The sequence below is a fragment of the Delphinapterus leucas genome, chromosome 14, assembly GCF_059928025.1.
Source record: "Delphinapterus leucas isolate spDelLeu-1000000601 "Yukka" chromosome 14, BTC_Dleu_Yukka2, whole genome shotgun sequence".
NCBI lineage: Eukaryota > Metazoa > Chordata > Mammalia > Artiodactyla > Monodontidae > Delphinapterus > Delphinapterus leucas.
This window is the reverse complement of record NC_143142.1, coordinates 69,865,176-69,890,662: the sequence shown is the minus strand read 5'-3', so window position 1 is coordinate 69,890,662 and position 25,487 is coordinate 69,865,176. Positions and strand designations below refer to the sequence as shown.

Genomic DNA, 25,487 nt, shown 5'->3' with positions numbered 1-25,487 from the left:
CTATTCCTTTAAATGAATAGTCTCATATTTATATAGTAAACATAAAATATGAGATACATTTTGTTTGTTGCTCTTTAATTGGGAAGCAAACGTAGGTAAAATCCTACAGTGAGAGAGGTTAACCCAGTTTGAAACAAATAAACCGCAGTCCTGACATTTCTCTACAAGCGACTCTGGGCCCAAACCGCCCGCCTCGTGGGGGTGGGGGCCGGAAGGGCGCGGCCGGGGGCGGAGCGGGTGGGGCTGGGGGGGCGTGTCCTCGAGGAGGCGGAGACAAGATGGCCGCCCTGACCGCTTGGAGGACCTAAGAGGCGGTGGCTGGGGCCACGCCCCGGGCGGGAGGGCCTCTCTGTGCGCGCCCGCTCTATGATGCTTGCGCGCGTCCCCCGCGCGCCGCTCTGCGGGCGGGGCGGGTCTCCGGGATTCCAAGGGCTCGGTTACGGAAGAAGCGCAGCGCCGGCTGGGGAGGGGGCTGGATGCGCGCGCACCCGGGGGGAGGCCGCTGCTGCCCGGAGCAGGAGGAGGGGGAGAGCGCGGCGGGCGGCAGCGGCGCTGGCGGCGACTCCGCCATAGAGCAGGGGGGCCAGGGCTGCGCGCTCGCCCCGTCCCCGGTGAGCGGCGTGCGCAGGGAAGGCGCTCGGGGCGGCGGCCGTGGCCGGGGGCGGTGGAAGCAGGCGGGCCGGGGCGGCGGCGTCTGTGGCCGTGGCCGTGGCCGGGGCCGTGGCCGGGGACGGGGCCGGGGCCGGGGCCGGGGCCGCGGCCGTCCCCAGAGTGGCGGCAGCGGCCTTGGCGGCGACGGCGGCGTCTGCGGCGGCAGCGGTGGCGGCGGCGCCCCCCGGCGGGAGCCGGTCCCTTTCCCGTCGGGGAGCGCGGGACCGGGGCCCAGGGGACCCCGGGCCACGGAGAGCGGGAAGAGGATGGACTGCCCGGCCCTCCCCCCCGGATGGAAGAAGGAGGAAGTGATCCGAAAATCTGGGCTCAGTGCCGGCAAGAGCGATGTCTACTACTTCAGGTACCGCCTTGGGGGCGGGGAGGGGGCGGCAGGGTCAGGCCGGGGTCAAGGGTCGAGAGCTGACCTGGGTAGGGGATGTCAAGAGGAGAGCAGGGGCCAGAGGGGAGTGGCAGAGACAGACTGGCCTTGTAGTAGAAGGTGCCCGAGCCCTTGGGTGAGAGTTGACCCCAGTGCAGTGACAGTCACAGTGTCTGAATGGTGAGAGCCCATAGGAGGGCCTCTTATGGGTAAAGTGTTGGGGAAAATGGTTTGCGGAAAGAAGGGTTACTCTGGCAGGGATGATTATTCCTCTGAAGGGTTAAAAGAAGGTGTAATTCATCGAAACTATAAAACCAGTCACTGTTGGCTCCTGTCCCAGATTCATCATCACAAGAGTGTTTAATCATGCACATGTGGAAGAAAGGTATCTGCAGTAACAAGGTTTCAATTGCTTTGTGGGATCCACGAAAGTTTCTTATGAAGTAGCCACTTAGAATGCCTGTAGTTTCTTGGTGTTGCAGAATTTACTCCCTTTTGAAAGCAAACACTGTAATACGTTGTTAGACTCCTAGACCAAAATTTGTCCTCCAGGCGTATTTGATAATGTCTGGGGACATTTTTGGTTGTCACACCTTGGAAGGGGGTGCTACTGGCATCTAGCGGGTAGAGGCCAGAGATGCTGCTAAACATTCTACGATGCACAGGACAGCCCTCACAGCAAAGGATTATCTGGCCCCAAGTGTCACAAGTGCTGGATTGAGAAAACTTGGTCTGAATGATAACAGGTTTTCAGCTTGATGGTGAATCCTGTAATCATGCTGTCTGACCCAGTAAGCTCAGGGAAGTGTCTTTGGCTGTTGATACCAATGGAATTTTCTTAACAACAAATTTACTAACTTTTCTTATAAACAGTCCCATTTCTCAGAGAGTATAAATATAAACATGTTATACTCAGTGGCTTGGAGGGCCATGTTTGTGGGCTAATTTAATCATTTTCAGGGACGATATATGGGTGTTGGAGTAGATGTCGTCTGCTATTTAGCCATTGGAGTATTGTAGGAAGGATTTCCTTTTTCCATACATTACTCCTGGGTAAAAGTACACACACACACACACACACACACACACACACACACACAATACAATGTTTATGAATTGAAAATACTCTTGGACTTCCCTGGTGGCGCAGTGGTTGAGAGTCCGCCTGCCACTGCAGGGGACACGGGTTCGTGCCCCGGTCTGGGAAGATCCCACATGCCGCGGAGCGGCTGGGCCCGTGAGCCATGGCTGCTGAGCCTGCGTGTCCGGAGCCTGTGCTCCGCAACGGGAGAGGCCACAACAGTGAGAGGCCCACACACCGCAAAAAAAAAAGGAAAAGAAATAGATTAAATAGATTTAAGAGGTTAAAAAAATACATGTATATGTGTATATGAGTATGTACATATATACATACACACAAGAATGCGATCACTACTGGTATAACATGTAAATATGAACATATTCCTGATAGTTGCTCAAATATATGGAAGAGTAGTTTCAGTGAAGTTATTTCACCTATTGAAGTAAAAAAAAATAAAATGAAAGTGGTGTTGCACTACAACTTATTTTGTCACTTAATCCGAGACCACTCATTTTGAAATCTTAAATGATAATTAGAAAACTTATTTTAAACATACAAAGGTGATAATCTTGTTTTGTATTTCCCCATCATTACATATTAAATTTGTTTCAATAATACTAAGAAAGTTATTGTGGAACAAATGGTTACTCTCAAGTTCACTTGTTTCATTTAGTGCTTTTCACAATTGTTCATTTTTGCATATTCTTTCGTTAACAGCTCCTTCTGTTTTCTTTTTAAGCAAGTAGTATGCATAACCTTTATGTGAACTCTGTATTGATGTCTTTTAGCCAGTTATACGTGACAAGAACATTCTGTGTCTGGGATTGAACTCCTTGAGGAATAAGTGACTAGTCTATTCTCAGTAGAGCATCTTTAACTTTGAATTTCACTCCCTGTGGCATTTCTCCTGGGATATGGTTTGTTTGATTTTGGGATGATGTATTTGTTGGAACTTACTTTTGGTTGCTGCAAAGCTTTTTTCTTGCTCTTCTTCTTTCAGTACCTGGAAAAGTTATTTTAAAAAGGCAGATTGCTGTAGCGCTCATTCTGATGTGTGGTCACCTTTTTTTTTTTTTTTTTTTAATGTGTTGTAAATTTTCGATGTTACCTTTTTTATACAAGCCCAATAGATTATTTTACGGTAGAAAAACTGATATAATCAGTCTAAAACTTTCTTAACAAATTCATCCTGTGAAGAATCACAAACCAGTATAGTAATAATTACTCTCTAAAATTAAAGTCTTGGGCTTCCCTGGTGGCCCAGTGGTTAAGAGTCGGCCTGCCAGTTCAGGGGACACGGGTTCGAGCCCTGGTCCAGGAAGATCCCACATGCTGTGGAGCAGCTAAGCCTGTGCGCCACAGCTACTGAGCCTGCCCTCTAGAGCCCACGAGCCACAGCTACTGAGCCCACGTGCCACAACTACTGAAGCCTGCGTGCCTAGAGCCCATGCTCCGCAACAAGAAAAGCCACTGCAATGAGAAGCCCACGCACCGGGCTTTTAATTTATAAAATTAAAGTCTTTTTTTTTGTTGTTTGTTTTTGCGGTACGCGGGCCTCTCACTGCTGTGGCCTCTCCCATTGCAGAGCACAGGCTCCGGACGCGCAGGCTCAGCGGCCATGGCTCATGGGCCCAGCCGCTCCACGGCATGTGGGACCCTCCCGGACCGGGGCACGAACCCGCATGCCCCGCATCGGCAGGCGGACTCCCAACCACTGCGCCACCAGGGAAGCCCCTGAAGTCTTTTTAAAAATAAATTTATTTAATAAATAAATTTATAAAATTAAAGTCTTTTAAAAAAATAAATTTATTTATTTATTTTATTATTGGCTGCACTGGGTCTTTATTGCTGCGCGCCAGCTTTCTCTGGTTGTGGTGAGCGGGGACTACTCTTCATTGCGGTGCGCGTGATCCTCATTGCAGTGGCTTCCCTTGTGGAGCACGGGCTCTAGGCGTTCAGGCTTCAGTAGTTGTGGCACGAGGGCTCAGTAGTTGTGGCTCGCAGGCTCTAGAGTGCAGGCTCAGTATTTGTGGCGCATGGGCTTTCCATGGCGTGTGGGATCTTCCTGGACCAGGGCTCGAACCTGTGTCCCCTGAGTTGGCAGGCAGATTCTTAACCACTGAGCCACCAGGGAAGTCCCTTAAAGTCTTTTTATGAGACAGTGCAACATGATTTGCTTTTTACTTGTTTATGCCAAATGAAAAGACACATTGAACAGAGTTGTGCCACATGTGCTTAGTTCAGGGCTGGAGGGAGTGTTGTCTATTGTTGTCCACCTACAAAGCTTAGTTACTGTATAAGATTGTAACATCCAGTCTTGATTTCATTCTGAGAGGTTACATTCTGAGACAGGAGGACACATAGAGTGTGATGTGATACTTGTGATATAGTAGTTACTCTAACTTTGACTTCTGCTTTCAGTGATGAATGCTGCAAGTCACCTACTCATATTAGAGGTGAACACACTATTTTTCAATCCGCAGTGTCACTGCTTTGCATATTAGCATCCCTGTATACCTGCCACTCATTAAAAACCAGTAGCTCACAAAATACTAGCCATATCTGTTAATAGGTGGGTTAAGAGTCAACTCTTCTGTTGGTAATGTGAACACCTGCACACAGTTGTGTGCACATAGATTCTAATAATGCTAACTCCTGATTTAGCTTGCCCATGGGAAGATTAATCTAAACAAATCTGTGCCTGTTAATGCAGGGTGTGTCTTACACTTATTTTTTCTTTATTTTTTTGTGGTACGTGGGCCTCTCACTGTTGTGGCCTCTCCTGTTGCGGAGCACAGGCTCTGGACGCGCAGGCTCAGCGGCCATGGCTCACGGGCCCAGCCGCTCCGTGGCATGTGGGATCTTCCCGGACCGGGGCATGAACCTGTGTCCCCTGCATCGGCAGGCGGACTGTCAACCACTGCGCCACAAGGGAAGCCTTTACACTTATTAATTGGACTTAAATTAAGCTCATTGAGAAAGCCTCAAATTTTGGTAGAATTTTTTTCTTTTCTTGCTGTTTCCTGAGATTGCCAAGTTCTAATAGGAAGGTATGCCTCTGGTTGCTAGTTAAGCAATATAATTATGCCTTCTGTCAGGATTACTGATAGTACTGTGGCAGTTTGTATATGATCATCCAAAGTTTCTTTTTTAAAAGGGTGTGGTTTGATCAAGCGTTGGATCCATTGGTATAGTTTCTGAAAAAGTTCATTGCCATCATATGAGCCCATTATTTGAACAATACTTTTCTTACCGATCTACTTGACTCCTGTCATTTCTAGTTTTTGGTTCTTACACTTGCAGGTTGATATTTTTGAAATACTGTTTTCCTCTGCAGAGGAACCTTTAGTAGCTGTCTTATGCCTTTTTTAAAATCAAGTCTATGCTTAACCTTGGTGTGAGCTCTGTATCGATGTCTTGTTGGGTTCTAGACTTCTGGTTATAACTGGATTAAAGGCCTGGGAGTCATGGTAAACTGCTACAGCTGCTGCCATAAAATATCATCTGGTTGGGTATTGGAAACATAATAGTAACCATTTTTGACTCTTTTATCAAATTATGATGCATTCACACCTGATCACTTCTCTGAAAAGATAAAATGGAGCCAGAGAACAATTAAAATAATCATTAAGGAGCAGATGCATGATGAGAGACTAAAGAGATTTCATTAAGAAGAGGACTCAGAGGCAATATAATTGAGGGCTTTAAATCATGAGTGAGATGATAAAAGTAGGAGTCTCTAGGGAAAGCAGCAGGGCACAGGGCGTTAAGGTCTGGAATTGGTATTCTACCTCTGCATTTACCAATGGTGCAGCCTCGAGCATGTCATTTACACTTCCCAGTGCTGTGGTTTCTCTGTTTGTAAAGCGGGTATGATTGTACCTGTACCTCATAGTGCTATAAGGATTCAATTCTAGAACACCAAAATAAATATGTAGATCCCTTAAAGCTTTGGATATGTTTAAGGACTAACTAAGGAAAACAGTTCATTAAATAACTCAAGTTGTATGGACTGAACATATAAATAGGTTTAAAAAAGTCTGTAGGCATATCTCATTTGTTATGAAAGGCTGGTATGGTCTTTGAGGGCATGAATTCTGAATCATTGAGGATGTCAAAGTTCAACTAGGCTCTTTCCCTCTTTTTTTTTTTTTTTTTGGTTTAAAATAATAGACTCTCCCTTGTAGTCTTTGTTGGAAAAAACTAGCTCAGTGGACCAAGGGTCACCGTTCTTTTTTTTTTTTAAATAATTTTTATTGGAGTATAGTTGCAAGGGTCACAGTTCTTAATTGAAGTCTCGTTGACGTTCAGTAAACTGTCTTTCTCCATAATATTTTCTTTCTGGTCATCCCTGTGTAGTTAAACGTGGTGTCTCCTGTATTACTCTTGTTCATTCCCCTACGACCGGTGGCTTTCTCACCTAGCTGTCTTCCTCCCGCCAGACACAGTGCTGAACACACAGATACTAGATAAGTGTTTGATGTATGGCATGTAAAATTTTGTAAAACAGGGATTAAATGACCTCTTAGCCTTTGCTTTATATTACCTGTGATGTTGTGCTGTACAATTATCTCCATTTTATAGGTGGGGAGTTAGGACAGGGAAGTTAAGTAATAGGCTTGAGGTTGTACTGCTAGTAGGTGCAGAGTTAGAATCCTGATGCAGGTGGTTTGACCCCACAACTCTTAGCTACCCTGCTCTGCTGCTGCCTCACATAGAGATCTCTAGTTATATTCTGAAATATTGCAACATCTCTTGCCTAGTCTACTTTATTAAGCTTGGTGTACCACTAAAATAATGTAATTATTTAGTGTTGTGCTTGCATCCTGAAGTTGACAAGGGGTACATTTTAAATCCTATTTCGCAGTGAAGCTGTTGTACCAAAAGATGATCTTCCAGTTCTATGTAATATTGAAGGGGGAAAAAAAAAGGAAAAATTGTGGTAAATTAACATAATTAAAGCAGTTTTTCTCTGGGTAACAGAAGTGACCATTTTGTTCAGAAATATTTCTTTTTCTCTTTTTCTTGTTTATCCTAGGGTTGCCCCTCTTATTTATCAGATATTCAGATAGGCAGTGCTCCTCACATTCGCTGAGGAGCAAGCTATATAGATCTTCATTTTAAAAGCTTTCACTTAAATTAGAAGAAATCACATTGTAACTTGCAGGCTAAATGCAGCTTATGAGATAGTTTTATATGGTTCCTGGGAAAAGCTTTATATGTTTCTTTCAGAGTTAAGATATAGTTGAAATGTATCCTACAGACCAGTTTAAAAAAAAATCCCTTTAGTTGGAGAAAGGAAAAAAATACAATATTTATTAAATTCTTATTGCATAATTGAAAGTTTAACTTGCTTTTAGTCTCTTTTCTTGACGATGCCTGATTAAAGCCTGAATCCAGAAATAAAAGACATAGGTGTGGTGGAAATTGTGCTCTGATAATTCTTTTCTCAACTGTACCATCACATCTTTTTGTGATGTGCTAGAGGGATTTCTGTTAGGTTGCAACATTGCCATCTGTCCTACATCCGATTTTTAGAGTTTGACATGCAAAGTCTCACCTGCCAGAACACGCATAATACCTGTAGTAGAGGAAATACATAGCTCAAAAGGAACTGATACACGTACATTCTAAAAATAATCTCCAACAGAAACTGATGTACGATTTTTTTCAAATTGCTTTTAAAAGTTCATTTGTGAGATATGTAGTCACAATTTCAGTTTTCGTAATTTAACTTTAATTAGTGGGACAGAAGCACATGATTTGTGACGTCGATGATGATTTTGTTTGCTTTGTTTTTGTTTTACACTTTATAGTGGGACTAATAGAGATTCATAATGTTTAGCTTGTATTTGAGATTTGTTAGCCCAGCATGCTGAATTAGAAATAAGTCATCAAGGGCTTCCCTGGTGGCGCAGTGGTTGAGAGTCCGCCTGCCGGTGCAGGGGACACGGGTTCTTGCCCCGGTCCGGGAGGATCCCACATGCTGCAGGGCGGCTAGGCCCCGTGAGCCATGGCCGCTGAGCTTGCGCGCCCGGAGCCTGTACTCCGCAACGGGAGAGGCCACAACATTGAGAGACCCGCGTACCACAAAAAAAAAAAAAAAAAAAAAGAAATAAGTCATCGACTCTTCTTACATGGATTTACTGTTTGACTTGATAGGTATTACTTGCACCTCTTGTCTGTTGATCTTTTACTGTTGTTTGCCATTTCCACTAAGAAATAACTAGACAAATTGAAAAATAAAGTTTTACTTAATTTTGTCAGAACTTCTAAAAACTAAAACTTCTCAAGGAAGTAGAAGTATGAAATAGGGTGAAATTTGAATAATATATGTGGATCTTATGATTTTGCCTTATCTTATTAGAGTATAAACTCAAACTCGTTTGGGAACTTGACTACATAGGCAGTGTGTAAATGCAAATGATAGTAAATATAATTTAAAATTAGATCTTAAAAATTGAACACTTAGCATTTGTCAGGAACAATTATTAGTGATTTACAAATGTGCGGAAGAAGAACATCATCCTCTTGATGATTTCTGACTACTGTATCTTGGTATTCTTTTCCTCTTCCGTTTATACTGAAAGAATCCATAGATTAAAGCAAAAATGAATGTCCTTAGAATTCTTTTTAACATGTATGCAGTGATGTATGCATCTCTTTAAAAAAGAAAGATCTTTCCTGGAGGCCCCTAGCAGAAGTGGGCAATATAATACAGAAGTGGATATATGAAATACACATTGCAACTTTTTGTTGTTAGATGCTACAAAAGTCATAAATTTGCCATGTCATATTGCCATAGCAGTTTCTAAATGCTTTCTCTCCATTTCTGTACTTATTTGAAGACCTTGTTTGAAGTAAGTCTGTCCATAAACTATACTTGCATAGCACTGGTTTAGGATAAAAATAGGGACTCTGAGTCAGAAGATTGGGACTTGAATCTTGCTTTACTGTTTTAACTTGGACAGATTCTTAAACTTCTGTAAGCTTCCGATTTCTCAAGTGTAAATCAGGGGTAGGAATTCTACTTCATGGAATTTTGTGAGATTAAATGAAAATACATGTAAGGCATTCGGCGTGTAGTAGATGGTCAATAGATCAGTAAAATCTTTGTTCCTTTCTCTTCACTTAATTACCCAACATAAATAGAAGCATGTGCTTGTTAATTATGTGAGGATTTGCAATATTTTGTTGTATTTTGAAATGTGTTTAGGGTAGAGCTTAGGTTATACACGTTCATCAGAGGTTTAAAAAATATTCCGTTTTTTCCCTGGTTATAAAAATAACCCATGCTCAGTGTGGAAAATTGGGAAAATAGAGAAGAGTATATAAAGAGAAATGACAATCCTTACATAGTTCTAAAGAGAATCACTGTTAATATTTTGACACATTGTCTTCCATTCTGTTTTCTGAATATATTTGTCTGTGCACACACATATATACATACACACACCCCAACACATATGTGTGTATGTGTGTATGTTCTTTCATAGTTCTTTTCATACTGGAGGAATCCATAGATTAAAGCAAGGATGAATGAATTTAAAATTCTTTTTAACATGTGTGCAGTGATGTATGCATTTCTTTAAAAAGGCCTTTTCCAGAGACCCCTAGCCTCTTTTTAAGAAATACAGTTTGTTTTTTGGGTGTTCTTATCTATCTATGTGTATGTTTTTTTATTATGGGAAAGTTCAAACATATGCAAAAACAAAAGTAGTTAGAAAAGTGTAATGAATTCCACCTGTACTTGTCTACCAGTTTTAACAATTATTGACTCCTGGCCAGTCTCGTTTCATCAATATGCAGTCCCCTTCCCACCTCTCCCGTTATATTTTGAAATAATTTCCAGACATGCTTAATTTCTGACACTTCCATAGCAGTGTTCAGTCTCCAATTCAACCAAAATAACCAGTGTTTTTGCTTTTTCAGAAGGTGAGTGCTTGTGGCAGTGGGATGAGATTAGGTAGAATTCTATGTTCATTCATTTTTTAGTGGATCACCCTGAATTTTTAACCATATTCGTAACCATGATATAGAGATAATAGAATTTGCTGCCAATAATATACTCTTTGCATATAATTTTTGTTAAATAAATGCTAGTTTATGGAATAAGGATGATTGGTACAGAATTTGAATTCTACTAAAGGTCTTTCATACCATTTAAAATTGTGTGGTGATTCCTTAAACATTTAAGTCGAGAGAAAAGGTGGAATGCTGTCCTATCTTATCAGTAGCCAAATTGTAAATACACTTTTTTTCTTGTTGATACTTTAAAAATAATTCTCCACCCCAGCCCCCACCCCAGCTGCTAAGGAAATTCTTTCATGCTCCAATTTACTTGCCCAAACTCTTCATATTTAAAAAAAACTAGTTTTCAGTTTTCATGGGGAAATAGCTTGCATACTTTAATGTTTATATTTTAAGAATTTTATTATAGAACATTTCAAACATATATACAAAAGTAGAATTATATAAAGACCTACCAAGTATCCGGTTCAATAGTTGACAGCCTTATTTCATCCATACCCACATCTACTACCCTGACTCAGCCTTCATTATTTTGAAGCACATTTGACGTCCTATCATTTCATTCATTAATAACTATACTTCAGTATGCTATTTGTGAAGATAAGATTTGAACTTGTAGAAGTTTTACAGCCATACGGAACTCAGTATTTCAAACTAAAAGAGATGCCAACAGGTGGTTCGTGATTATTTACGTAATTCCTATTACTTTGTTCTGTTAAGGCTTTATGGAAGAGGTATAAGATGCATTAGTGTTTCTGGGCTCTTGGGGATTGCGGGTGGAGACACGCATGCTGGACCAAGTAAAATACATGGTTTGCATAGGGCTGAAGAGGGAAATCATTCAGCCTATTGATTCAGAATAGACTTGAATAAACCAATATGGCAGAAGTCACTGGGTAAGAGGGGTGGAAAATAGGGTTGAAAGGTTAAGAGAAGACTAGATGACAGAGGATCCTAAATGCAGGGCTAAAATGTTTGGCTCCCTTTTGCTAATGGGTTGAAGTCTGTTGAAGGCATTTAAACTGGCACTTTGGTAATAGTGGTGTTTGAGGAAGAGCAGTCTGGCTAGTTTAGGATGCAAAGAGGCTAGCAAATAGAAAATCAGCCTACTGTGGTGATTGAGACTTGAGGTGATAAAGATTTGATTTAGGCAGTGGCAATGGAAATGGAAAGGAAGGATGGATTCAAAGGTGATTATGAAGGAACTGGATTTCGTAATTGATCAGAGATGGGAGATAGTAAGATAAGAGTAGATAAATTCTGCCTGGGACACACTATAGAGGAGGGCTGAGGATGTTCATTTTAGGAAAGGCCTACATTTAAAGTTTGGGAGGAAAGGGATTAAGGGGGACTGGGAGCTGACTTTTAGATGGATTTTCCTGTGCGTATGTCATGTAGTTTTGAAAAAATTGGTATATATTTCTTCGAATTAATTGGTTTGGCAGTTTTGTGATTGTACTAAGGTACAAAAAGATAATGTTAATTTCAGATTTTTAGTCTCAGCTAAAATTTGATTTCTGGAGACAATTGTTATTTAAAGGTAGAGAAATCTTTCAATACTTAACACTCTTGTAAGTAACAAGTAAACTTGAACACTTAGAGGGATAGAAAAAATCGAAAGTTGACATTTCTTTATTCTCAAACTTCTCCAATGCTGTAGCTTCTGGAATTTTTATTATTCCCCACAAAGCACTTCCTGATGTTGTTGGAGAGCCATACACCTTAGAACTTACTCTTGAGACATAGACCTAACCATCTGCCATCCACGATGCTCCTTCCTGCTGATAGGCCGGTCCATCTTCTTCCACTCTGGTTGCCGCCACCCCCACAGTTCATCCTGTTAGAAACTGGTTTGAAGTTATACTTGTGTTTGCTCAGACCTCTGGTCTCCTCATAATGGACATAACTGGACATCATGATTATCCATTTTACCAAAGTAACATGAAAAAATACGTTTGCTCTACTACTCATTTTCAGAGTGCAGTTTCACATGCAAGCAGCGGTCTTCAGAGAGTTAATTTTCATATCATAGACTGGCAGGGCATATTACAGTTGTCCAGCTCCAGTAATGCCGTTTACAGATGAGTTTATAGAGTGACATAATGGGAATACTACTAAGTTAAGGTGACCGTTATTTAAGTCTTTCTGGTATCTCAATAAAGTTTTTTCTTAGATTTGAAAGTCAGATGCCAAATAAAATTTCTTTCCTTTTGATAATCTGTAGTTAGAAACCTCTAAGGTAGAGTTAGGTTTAAAAAGTGCTTTAAATCAACTATACTTCAATTAAAAAAAAAAGTTGCTTTAAACAGCTTAATCAAAATGAAGGCAAGCAAAGACATAGTTCAAGTGATGAAATGTTCTAATATGAACCAGAAAAATGTAACTCATGCTTTTGATTTTCATTTAATAGTTACTTTTCTTCAGGGTATTTAGTGGGGAGGACAAGTTAAAGGTGAGATCACAGGTTGGCTCAGGATAGGCAGATCTAGGGGGCAGTTGATAGGGAAATTTTTTGTGGCTGAAAGTGAAATATTAGTATTTCATTACCAGGATTAGAAGTAATCGCTTTGGGCAGAGAAAACTGAAAGTGACTAATATCCTTCACTAGTCTACTAGAGTTTTAAAAAAAATAATTTCCCTGAGTTACAACTTGATGCTTTTAGAATAAAAGCTTAGTCACATTAAGTCCTGGTGTGTCTGAGACTGTTACCTAACAGCAGCCATCTTAGAGGGCAGACAGATGATAACTTAGTCACTTTAGTGACATACAGTCGTTTTGTTTATCTAGCACTGACTTCCTCGGCCACCACTTCCAGAGTCATTTTGCCGTTGTGCAGTGGTCCCTATGGACAGAATTTCTGCTTAACCATTCCCATGGGCCTTGCCTTTCTAATATGCTTGCCTTCATCTCCTGCAGAGGAAGGTCCCTGGTCTTAAAATCCCCTGGGGCAGCCAGGTTGGCTTTCCTTAAAGCACCAAGCACAAGCTATAGCAGTTACGGAGAAGAAAATGGCTTATAGCACGTTCTGAAGGCAACAGTGTGTATGACCAGTACTTGTAGCTGTGCATTACAGATGCTTGTATCTGTATATCAAGTAGTTTATCAGAATCTTATTTACCAGTAACTGGAATATCTGATTATAAGGACTATATGCCTATTTTAGCTTAATTAAAATTATTCATAATTATATAAGGATATAATAACAGGGTACTCTTTACCAATTTTTCATTAACTTGGGTTTTTTAGTAATACTTCTTATGTAGTATAAGATTAACCATGAAAATATTTTCCAGTTCAGTTTTTAAATTCCAGACATTGTAAGTTTTATATAAGCATAGACTTTTCTGTTCCATTGTGTCTGCAAATGAAAACCATGTTCTTAACTATTCAACTGAGAGGTTTTTTTTTTTTTGCTCTCAGAAGTTACTTTGTTCAGTACTAGGCTATATACGTTATGTTTGAGGGTTTTAATAAGGGACATTGTAATTTTTGGTTGTTTACTAATCAAGGGAATGTTTAGAATTGTAATGAAGTAGAATTGAGGGATAGTCGAATTATTTCTAAGTGGGCTTTCAGAATCACAGACAACTTCATAGATGCAGTGATATTTTAGCTGGGCTTGGAGGATTTAATAGTTTTTGTTTTGTTTTGTTTTGTTTTTTTTGCGGTACGCGGGCCTCTCACCGTTGTGGCCTCTCCCGTTGCGGAGCACAGGCTCCGGATGCGCAGGCTCAGCGGCCATGGCTCACGGGCCCAGCCGCTCCACGGCATGTGGGATCTTCCCGGACCGGGGCCCGAACCTGTGTCCCCTGCATCAGCAGGCGGACTCTCAACCACTGCACCACCAGGGAAGCCCAGATTTAATAGTTTTATGATAGACAGGATATTGCTTATGCTCAGCCTTCCACCTGGAAAGACATGGCTGGAAGTCAAAGGTACATGGCATATTTTGGTGATGTTGAATTTAGAATGTGAGGTGTGTTCAAGGCTGGTGGGAAAAAGTCAGGAAAAAAAAAAAAAAACCTGAACAGATGGAAGGCTTTTGATGTTCTGTTAAGGAGGCAAAACTATTTTGTCAGCATTGGGGAGTCTCTGAACATTTAGAACTTGGTATTGGATGTGTGGGCTGAGGGATGGAGCATTGAACATTGTGTTTGGCCTCCTAGCTTGAAGAGTAGTTGCTAAGTAGACAATGATGCTACAGTAGAGGGCAACACAAGAAGATCAGGTTTGGGGGTGGAAGTTTGCAGTGAGCAGAAATGATTCAAGTTTTAAACAGTATTGAGGGTTACGTGCTATTTTATTTTGTGATACTGAGCATATTTGGAAATCTGGATTAGAATGGGAGTTGAGGTTTGTTTATACATAATTCTATATTCTTTGCTGTGTTCTGGTTGTTGTTTGCTTCTTTCTATTCTGTTACATTCTGGTCTTAACTGGTTGTTATCTTCATCTGTAGGCTGAATTCTATACCTTGAATTGTGTTTCAGGAATAGCTATGTCATGTGATTGTGGAAAAAGAATGTTGATACGATCTTCAGTTGTGTTGAAGGCTGTGGTGGCAGAATACCATGGAATTTGTGACAGACTGGGGTGTGTTGATTTGGACTTGACCCAGAGAGAAGTTTTGCTGTTCCAGGGAAATGTAAATTGCTTGGTTTTCCAGCCTTTTCTCTTTTGTCTTCCTGTTGAATTATTTTTCTTTTATTGTAGTCAGTTGGTGCAAGGTTAAGTTCTCAATATGACATGTTGGCTTCTTTGAGAGGTATTTGAGAATTCTCACAATTTTCTTCTGGTGACATACCCCACTGCAGTTTATTCTAGCACATTTGGTTCAGAAAATTTATTAGATGAGACTTTGGGGTATTCTTCCTATAAAATTTTTCTTACATTTAAGTGCAATATGGGAAAAATTTTTTTAGGAAAGACTAGTTTAGTTTAGCCCTCTATATAATTCCGTCACTTCTGTCATTTTCCGGCTTCGACAGTTTTTCTTACAGGAAGTGAGTTATTCTTGATATCCTTCTCTCAGATAAGAGTTAGGCTAACAAAAGTCATGTCGGCATCATACAAACACATTTGCAAATGTTTGCCTTAGTTTTCTTTCAGTAACGTTAGGGAGCATTTAAATATTGTCAGAAATTCAACAAATTTTTTTTTCTGTTGTGAATGTTATGAGTTCAAATCGGTAGCACAAAGATTATACGGGTTCCAAGTGTTGTGTAAATGTGTTGCTAACAAGAGTTGTTGACTTCAGAACAATTTGTTTTGAAGTTCTTTGTGATTACTGTTGGCATTGTGTATGTGTAATACAGAAAAAAAGATTTCAAAAATCAGTTTGGAAAATTTGTAAGATTGAAGACGTTTGCAGTGTGCACATTGTGTTGTGCATGCTGTTTGGGTTGGGATTCTGTTAATGGTTGCTGGGTGAGTGACCAGTGGGATAATCGGTATTCACATCTGTTATGTGCTCCAGGGGTGTACCTAGTGGAGTATTAGGTGACACATTATCTCTTTTTACAGGAGATAAAAAGTTCTAATTAAGTTCCTTTAAAACTTCTAATATTTCTTTGAAAAAAAAAATGTAAAATCGTGATGTGATAGTAATTGGGAGCAGAAAAGAAGGCATGAAGAAAAGGGTTATGTAGTGATCTAGGGTAAATATTGTTGTCTTTTGTACAATTAATGTTATCTTTCTTCTAGTCCAAGTGGTAAGAAGTTCAGAAGCAAACCTCAGTTGGCAAGGTACCTGGGAAATACTGTTGACCTTAGCAGTTTTGACTTCAGAACTGGAAAGATGATGCCTAGTAAATTACAGAAGAACAAACAGAGACTGCGGAATGATCCTCTCAATCAAAATAAGGTTGGTTAATTTACTTATAGCAAATGAGTGCTATTCCAGAAGCTCTCCCAAAAGTATCTTACATTGTACTATGTCACTGGAATTTTGGTTGTCTGAATGTTCCAGTTTGTTTTTCACCTCCCCCTCCAAAGCATTTTGACTTATATATCTGATTAATTTTCTGGTAGTTGGCTTACAGAGAGATAGCCTAAGTAAAATTGTGCACAGTTGAAAACAGCATTTCAGTATCTCTCTAGGCCAACATACATCACACTTTTGGCCCATTGGGACTATTTACAAAAGATTTCTTTGTTGATGTTAATTGTCTCCTTTATTCCCCCCCTTAAAATAGTTCCTGTTGCCCAAAAAGAGGCAAAATTTTATTGTGGCGCAAGTATCCTTACCTACCACATAGTTTATACTTACCTGTTAATTTTCAGGATCAGGATTTGAGAAGGAGCAGTTTTTATTTTGACTTTTTGATGATGTTGAGGATAGTGACCTTTAGGAATAATATTCTGATTCTAATACTGTGATTGGAGATTGTTCCATTAGCTCTTACTTTTACTGAGTTGCTTAGTTGATGGTTTATTGTTCAGGAATTTAAATGAGTAGCATTTGAATTCTGATGCTAATTTAATTGTATTAAAGTACCCAGTATCTTTACAGAGAAAGCTCCCCACCTCCCCGCGGCCCCGAAACAACTAATCTTAGATAACCTTTTTTTTTTTTTTCCAGTTTTTTTCCCTCTAAATTTCAGAGAAACACATGTATGTGTGTTGCCACCACCGTTGTCTCACACTGACCATGAAAATGGTGGAGGGAAAAGGAAGGGCTTTTCTTTCTAGGTATTTGGTTGATGTAGCCCTGTGTGCCCCTTGGGAGTGCCGCGTTCACTTGAGGAACTGGGGCGGCGTATGGAGTGGGGCGGGCATGGTTTGATGTACTGGCTCTGCCTCTTACCAGCTCATGCAGTCATGGGCAACTTTATTAACCTCTGATGGCCTCAGATTTCTCATTTATAAAATTTAGGTAATAAAATCTTTCCTTTAGTTGTTGTGAGGAGTAAACAGGAATTTATGTGAAATTACCTAGCAAGTTCCTTTCCTGTTCCCGTTGTAGCTTCCTAGGCAGTGAGCTACCTCAGTGAACAGTGTTGCCTGGTGGCCAGTGTAGGAAACTTTTCTGACCTGAGCTCTCTTCCTCCTCACCTTTTACTTTTCCTGGAGAATATGGGGTCTCTGCTTCATATCCCTCTTTTTTTTCAGAATTTAGCTTAACAGTTGTCTTTTTTTTTTTTTTTTAAACAATAGTTTGATTTCCAAAAAAATGGTGTGGAGGTGAGAATGCACTGTTTCCTCACATACTGCGTTAGTTACCTGGCATGGTTTCCAAAGGGGCATCAGCAAGTACCATGTTTAGAGGCAGAGTGGGAAGGGAAGGCTGGAATTGCCTCCGTATTGCTTAACTGTGGTGTTACTGTGGGTTGATGGTTCTGAAGGTGTTAAGGAGGGTATGAGGTAGTGGTAGGAGTCGGGGGGTACTCAGGTTGGGACCTTGAGTGTGTCGAGGCGAAGCTGGGTGATTTCAGCTTAAGAAAGTCTTTATTCTGGGCTTATTTTGCTGCTTAGATGTACGGAGGAAAATCACTATTTATTTTTCTGAAACTACCTTTTTAAAACTCTGAACAGTGCTGGATGTCTTTTGAAGGGGCTTAAATATTTATGAAATGAATGGAATGCTTTCAAACTACTCTGTTGTTACCAGAATCACAGTTAAGCTGCGCTAAGTGTAATATGAAGATATACTTCCTGGTAGTTATGATTCACTAAAAACCTAAAACTAATTCGTCTCTTTAGTTTGTATGCACCTTTCCGCTCTAGCTGCGCTGGACCGCTCGTCATCCTGCACCGTGGCATGTGCTTTCAAGATTCTGCTTGCTCATGTGCTGTTTCCTCTGCTTGGAGTGTGCTTCCCCCTTCCCCTCCATCTGCTGGACTGCTCCTCATCCAAGGCCCAGCTCCACTGTCTCCGTCTCTGTGAAGCCCGCTCTGCACCCTCCAGGCAGAACCAGTCCTTCCTTCCATAATGCCTCCCTGGTGCTTGGCCGTTGTATTTGTGATTGCTTGTCGGCTTCAGCTAGAGTGTGAGCTCCGTGAGGGCAGGGTCCGTGTCTTTTGTTTTGTTTTGGTATATTTAGTCCAAAGCCTAGCATACGGTAGGTACTTAATAAATGTTTGCTGAATGTTTGTGTATTATTCACCTCATTCCAGAAGTTTATAGTGGTCATAAATGTTTACTGAATAAATTAATATACCGTGCATATTTTGGAAATGCCTTTTATTATCATTGTTTTCTGAAGCTCTCTGTCTGAATTTTGGGGGGCCTGATTTATTTTTGTATCTGATTCTATTTTAGTTGAGTAGACAGAAGATGGAGTTTTTCCTTTTTTTTTTTTTTTTTTTCCCAAGTACGCTCTCTTTTGGAGTAACACCAACATTAAATATCTCTATAAAGCAGAAAACATGTTTGTGGGTAATTAATAATAACTATATTAGGTATTTTTTATAATAATACAGTATAGAGAAAATTGAGAGATTTAAAGTGATAAACAGGAATCTGAAGTAGTGTTTTGCTATGTAGTTGTGAACCTGGCTGAAGTGCTTTATTAATTGTATTATTATTTCTTAGTATTCACTGGTTTGTTTTATTTTTTAGATTCCACATGTAAATGATAACATACAGTATTTGTCTTTCTCTGTCTGACTTATTTCACTTAGCATAATACCTTCCAGGTCCATCCATATTGTTGCAAATGGCAAAATTTCATTCTTTTTTTATGGCTGAGTAGTATTCAGGTGTGTGTGTGTGTGTGTGTGTGTGTGTGTATCTATATGTATATCTTTATATATCACATCTTCTTTATCCATTCATCTGTTGATGGATGCTTAGGTTGCTTCCATATCTTGGCTATTGTAAATAATGCTGCTTGTGAACATTGGGGTGCATGTATCTTTTCAAATTAGTGCTTTCGTTTTCTTCGGCTGTATACCTAGGAGTGAAATTTTTTTAAAGACTCGTATCTTTAAAGAATTAGAAATGTAATGAACAAAATAAACTTTGAAACAGGCTAAATTGTTTATATTGACTGATTATAAACTGTGATTTTAATGTATCTTTTATATCAAAGGGGAATTTACTGGGTGAATATCTTCCAGTGTGTTTGGAAAAATATCTTTTGAAGATCTTTGCAAAATGGTTTTTAATTCTTTTAGTATTGGTGGGTTCAATGGAGTGGACATTATCTTTCGATTGATACTTACTAAGGTTTTTGCAGTATCTATTCCCGTTTGTCTCAAACTCAGTCTTAACCTTACCCTGAAAATCTGTTCCATTATTGATCACATTGTACCTTATTGATTTTCTTGCCACTGCCTTGATTATTTCCAGCCGCTACTTCCGTCTCTTCAGCTGATAAAGCAGAATTGAAATATCGAGTATGTTACTAAAGATATTCCATTAGGTTAATGGAAAAAGACTAGAGACGGATTTGGAAGTCATCAACCTAGAGCTGATATTTGAAGTCATGAGCAGCTTCCTCAAAGCTTACTCAGAGGGAGAAGTTGTAGAGCAGCACTATCAATAGCAGTTTCTGTGATGATGGAGACGTTTTAGCCACCAGCCACATTTGGCTGCTGAGTACTTGAAATGTGGCTAGTGTGATTGAATAACTGAACTTTTAGGGTTTTTTTTTGCGGTACGCGGGCCTCTCACTGCTGTGGCCTCTCCCGTTGCGGAGCACAGGCTCCGGACGCGCAGGCTCAGCGGCCATGGCTCACGGGCCCAGCTGCTGCACGGCATGTGGTATCCTCCCGGGCGGGGGCACGAACCCGTGTCCCCTGCACCGGCAGGCGGACTCTCAACCACTGCGCCACCAGGGAAGCCCTGAACTTTTAGTTTTATTTAAAGGTTAAGTAGCCATATGTGCCTAGGGCCTACCATATTGGACTGCACAATTCTAGAGCTATGCCTCTCAATACAACTTTTGCTTCGAAAGCTGAGTATTGTCTAGGTATTTATGCAGGCTTTGCTTTTTCAAAGAGGAGATGTTTCAGTGTTTTAGAGATATGATCCTCAACATTTTATGAAGGAAGTTAATTTCTTAAAAAGATACATTTCTTTAAAAATTAGAGAACAGTCTTAAGATTGGGTAAAGAAGAGTACGGTGTTTCTCAGCGCAGGATATGTTTAAGGAACTTGAGCAGCTTGGTTTTCTTGCTAGGAGTTTATTTTAATGTTTCAGATGTGTAAATATTAAACTGAATTCCTTGTGTTTCTAGCTCTTAACAACACTGAAATGTTTATGACTTAAATTCTACAAAACTAATAAAATTCCAGTTCCCTAACATTAACGTGGATATATTTTACAGCTTGCTCACAATATGAATATGGCGTGGAACAAATTGTATTTTAGCTTGACTTGTCAACTCTGCTAATACCTTGGAAAGACTCAGTTCTTTCATCACATTTCACAAATTTGAAACATTTGGAAATAAAGAGCATTATGTTCTCTTGAAGGAATTAATTGTATAAGTCTGCCATTATTTTCTCATGAATTACCTTGGTTTATGGTAGTGTGCTATTGTGATTATAAACACAGCATTGGATTCTGCATGGTTGTGTCCTAAGTACTTAATCAAACCATCTAGCAGGTGTTTGCTTTAATTATCTTCAACAAAATAATAACAAATTCTTGTAGAGAGCTAATGTATCTTGGGAGCAATATTGGTGCAAGTTGAGAAACTTAAGTGAGCTGGTGGTAATGGTGGAAGTCAGATTGGGTATTGGATAGGTGAATATCTAGTAGGTGTGATTTGGGAAAAGGGGAGACTGGAAGTAGGGAGAGCAGTTTGAGTTGTTTTAGTCCAGGAAAATAATGATGGCTTGAATTAATGCTGTGTTAGGAGGTATGAAAAGGTGTGAGACTCAGTCAACAGAAATTAGTAGATATGAGTACCTGATGATTGTAGAGAGAGGGAATTGTTGATGCTAGCTACAATTCTGGCTTGAGTCACTTGGGGCAGGGGTCAGTAGGACAAGAAGAGCAGGTTTGGGGAGGGGGTTGGTGAGGAAGATTGAGTTAAAATACTTTTGTTTCTTGGACGTCTGAAAAGAAATTGTGGACCGCCAGGGTTTCCCAGGTCACACTTCGAGAACTCCTGTCATAGTGGTTTGCTAAAACATATTGAGATCGCCCAACATAGGGGCAAACAGAAAAGTATCTTGTCACACTGTAGGCAGTGAATAAATTAGTTGTGTGGGGAGTAAGAAGGAACTTCCAGAAAGGTAGTAGGAGAATGAAGAGAACATGGTGTTATAAAAGCCTAGGAAAGATTTTTGGTTGGATGCCGTGGAGAGATCAAGGAGGATAAAGACTTTGTAGTATTCATTGGATTTTCAAATTAGAAGTCACCTGACTTTGATATAACCAACTTTTGAGGGATAGAAGGACCAGAAGTCATATTTAGAATGCCAGAAAGTTTCTGGGAAATGAGATATTAGAAGCAAAAATGTAGCCTGCTGTTTTAAAAGTTTAAAAAAATTTTATTTGATATTATTATTGGATTAGGATTTGCACACATGGTAGAAAGGGTATTCAATGAGAAACATCTCTCTCCTCTTTCAGTCTCTCAAGCTCAGCCTCTTCCCTAGAGGAAACTGTTGTTAACCAGTTGGGGTTTTTTTGGTATGTCCTTTCAGAGCTTCTGTGCATTTACAAACGTGTATGCGTATGTGCATTTCTGCATCTCCCCATAAAATGGTTAGACTACTCTTGTGAAGCTTGAATGAGAGGTGGAGGAAAGAGGACAATATTCAGAAGAGAATGCACCATCAAGGAACATTATTATTATTATTATTTTTCCTGTAAAAGTTGAAAGAGGCCAACTTGGCAGGAACCAGTAGAGTTAGGGAGGTGTCTAACCTGAGAGTCCACGTTTCAGTATGCTCTTCAGGAACCTTTGTAATGTGTGTAATACTTTCTGTTATGAATTTTTAAAAATTAATTTATTTTTGACTGCGTTGGGTCTTTGTTGCTGCATGCATGTGGGCTTTCTCTAGTTGCAGTGAGTGGGGACTACTCTTTGTTGCGGTGCACAGGCTTCTCACTGCGGTGGCTTCTCTTGTTGCAGAGCGCGAGCTCTAGGCATGCGGGCTTCAGTAGTTGTGGCTCACAGGCTCTAGGGTGCAGGCTCAGTAGTTGTGGTGCACGGGCTTAGTTGCTTCGTGGCATGTGGGACCTTCCTGGACCAGGGCTCGAACCCATGTCCCCTGCCTTGGCAGGCAGATTCTTAACCACTGTGCCACCAGGGAAGCCCCTGTTATGAAATTTTTAAGGAGAAAGTCTATCTTCATCAACTTCTCAAAGGAGACTGTAGCCGAAAAAGTTAATAACTACTGTTTTACAGACAGGAAGAGGGAGCAAGGCTTTGGCAGAAGATGTTAAAAGACCAGCTCATTTGCTGTAGCTCAAATTAGGCATTTGTTTAACCGATTAGGAATTTTTCAGTTATTGAAGTAGCACCTTAGAGGGGTGATTTATTTCTGTCCTAGGGACCCCATTGTCAGCCAGCACTAAAGGGCCCTGTGGTAGGATCAGTCTGATTACCAACTCCTGGTATTGTGGTAAGAAGTACCCCTTGGCTTCTACCTTCCTAGAATCTTTCCATCCAAACTGAAAACAGAGACCTCATTCCTTACATCAACATTCCTGGCCTATCAGGAAAGTAAAATCTTTCCCAAAGATGCTGGTGCTTTTTTCATCACTGTGTTAAGCCCTTGCTGAACAGAGTGTCTTTTGGTCTCTCTCTGTTGGATATAGTTGGGGGTGGAAGGAGGAGAGAGTAGATTACAGCTGATGAATCCAGCATTTCTAGGCCTTGAAGTCCTTACAGGGGTTACTGGCATCTCACTTAAGTGTGGGCCGCTCTTGAGTACAGGTTTCTGTTAATTGGAAATGAAATTGACAGAAGTGGAAGTGAGGAGCAAGTAGCTGTTAACAGTAGCACAATGAGGAATGACGATGGCCTAGACACGTGTGCTGATAGAAGTGAATAGACCCTAGTTCTGTTGTGAATATAGAATTGACAGAATTTACTAATGAATTGGTTGTGAAAGATGACAGAGAAGACTCAAAGTGTGAGCCCTTAGATTTTAGATAGATTGAGTGACTGGGTGGACTGGATTGCCATCTACTGAGATTGCCTTAGGAAAGAATTTATATGGGTGAATACAATCATTTCAACCTCGAATATGCAGAGTTTGAGATGCTTATTAAACATCCAAATGGACATGTCATGTCATGTGTGTATACTAATTGAGAGGTCTGAGCTGGAAAGTCATTAGCACGTAAGTAGTGTTCCAAGTAATGGGACTGGAGTTTATAGATAGGTAGATAGATAGATAGAAAGATCCAGAACAAAGCTCTGAGAAAGTCTGGTAATTAAAATTGGGTTAGAGTAGAAGGAATCAGCAAAGTGGATTGTGAAAGAATGGCTAGTAAGGTAGGAGAGACATAGAAGAGGAGAAGGTTTCAAAAAAGAGAGTGGTCTGTTAACAATGATTGTTGCTGAAAGTTTGAATGGCGGAAGACAAATTTCCATTGAGTTTGGCAGCATGAAGGTTATTAATAACCTTGATAGCAGTAGTTTCAGTGGGAAGAGAAGCTAGATTGGATTGGGCTGAAGGTGAATGAGAGTTAAAATTGTCAGCATGGACAATTCTTTCAATAAATTTTCTTGGCTAGGAAGGAGAATCACTAGATAGTAGATGAAAGGGATGCTGATTTGGGTAATCTCCCATTTTAATGATTGTCAAAAGGATAAGAATGGGGTCTATAGCACAAGTGGAAAAACCACAGAGGTCAAGAAAGTTAAGCATATTTGCAGTGTAATAACAATGATGATGGACCATGGAATCTATACTGGGTAGGGAGGAATGTGAAAGGTTATGGAAGAGTAAGAAATATGGTCAGTCAGTGGATGGGAAATACTGATGGGTTCAAGGAATGCAGAGAGCAGTCCTCAGTGAGTTACAAGGATGGGAAGTAGAAATTGGAGAGTTGGATGCTTGATTGAGATATTGGAGATGGTGTAGTTACTAGTGTTGGGAAGCCTGTGCCTGTAGTGTTAGGTGGGCGAGGTTGGGTGGACAGATAGGTCAGAGGACTCAGGATGTTGAGTGGATTATCCACATGGGTAGTGAGGCCTTTAAGAATGACAAGAGTTGGGATGGAGAGGAAAACATGAAACAGAAACTAAAGTCTTTAGTGAATAAGGAGAAAGCAGGGAGAAAGGGTAGACAGTAGTATAGTCAGATCCTCTGAGCTTCAGAGGAGCTCCTGTTTTTGGAGGAGGAAAAATAGATGATTTGAGAAAAATGGGGAGAAAGGAGGCAATTACCACTTCCTGATCCTCAGATACGTAGTTGTAAGAGAGAGAGAAAATACTCTTTCTCTTTAAATTTGAAAGAACTTTAGGGGAGATAGGCTCTTTGAGGGACAGCCAAGTTTCAGTAAGCCCAGCAACTTGAGAGAATGTTTAAAGAAAATATTGAGGGTATAGGAGAGCCTGCTGATCAGTCACTCGAGTGTACAGTGCAAGGACTGGGGGGGTGGGATGGGTAAGGTGGGGGGTTGGTTTTCAAACGTCAGATGGTTAAATCAATGTAATTGTTCATGACTGGAATTTTTAAGATATGAAATGCAATAGGATAGAAAATAGTGTCCATCCCACTTAGTAAGGATAAGTATTTTAGGTGACTTTTGTGATACACACCCTTGTGTATACTAAGTCATGATGTAAAGTATATATTTCTACTCTTAGTTAAAGTCAAAAAAGTTTGAGAGCCATTGAACTATGAAGTGGATGTACAGAATATTTTGGAGATGAGTACTGGGTGATGACCTATGATCTGGGGGACTTGGCCGTTTGGCTATTATGAAGATAGGATGTGGGGTGTGATGGGATTAATTTTGATAATTGCTAGAGTATACAAACATTTGAAATATTATTGTCCTGACTTTTTAGAAAGGAGGTACATGTACCTCTTCTAGATAACTATTGTAAGTGAACTCAGAAGAACTTTCTTAGGCAGGTAGGACCTGTCTGGAACTCTGAGCCCCCAGAAAACTGGCTTTATTCCTGCCTTAGTTCCCAGCCTCCTACATGAGTGATCTGCTACAGGACTACTCAGCACAGTATGGGCTCCTTAAACACCTTTGCTTACCTCCCTAAGAGAGAATAGTTTTACAGGCTGAATTCTCACTAAACGTTTTAGGATTCAAGTTGATTAGCTCTGTTTATCTCCAAGTTAATATTCTTCTTTTCTTTTTTTTTGGCTGTGTTGGGTCTTCATTGCTGCGCGAGAGCTTTGTCTAGTTGCGGAAAGTGGGCTTCTCATTGTGGTGGCTTCTCTGGCTGCGGAGCACAGGCTCTAGGCGTGC

At 40.5% G+C, this 25,487-nt stretch overlaps 1 protein-coding gene across 1 annotated transcript in view; it reads left to right on the top strand.

Moving 5' to 3' along the window:
* Nucleotides 1-428: 428 nt before the first annotated feature.
* Nucleotides 429-25,487, top strand: part of MBD2 (methyl-CpG binding domain protein 2) — a 76,409-nt gene continuing 51,350 nt past the window's right edge. Inside the window, exons 1-2 of the mRNA XM_022584464.3 lie at nucleotides 429-1,012; nucleotides 15,847-16,006. Coding sequence (XP_022440172.1) covers nucleotides 477-1,012; nucleotides 15,847-16,006 — 696 coding nt within the window. The 5' untranslated portion in view covers nucleotides 429-476. The remainder of the gene's footprint in view (nucleotides 1,013-15,846; nucleotides 16,007-25,487) is intronic.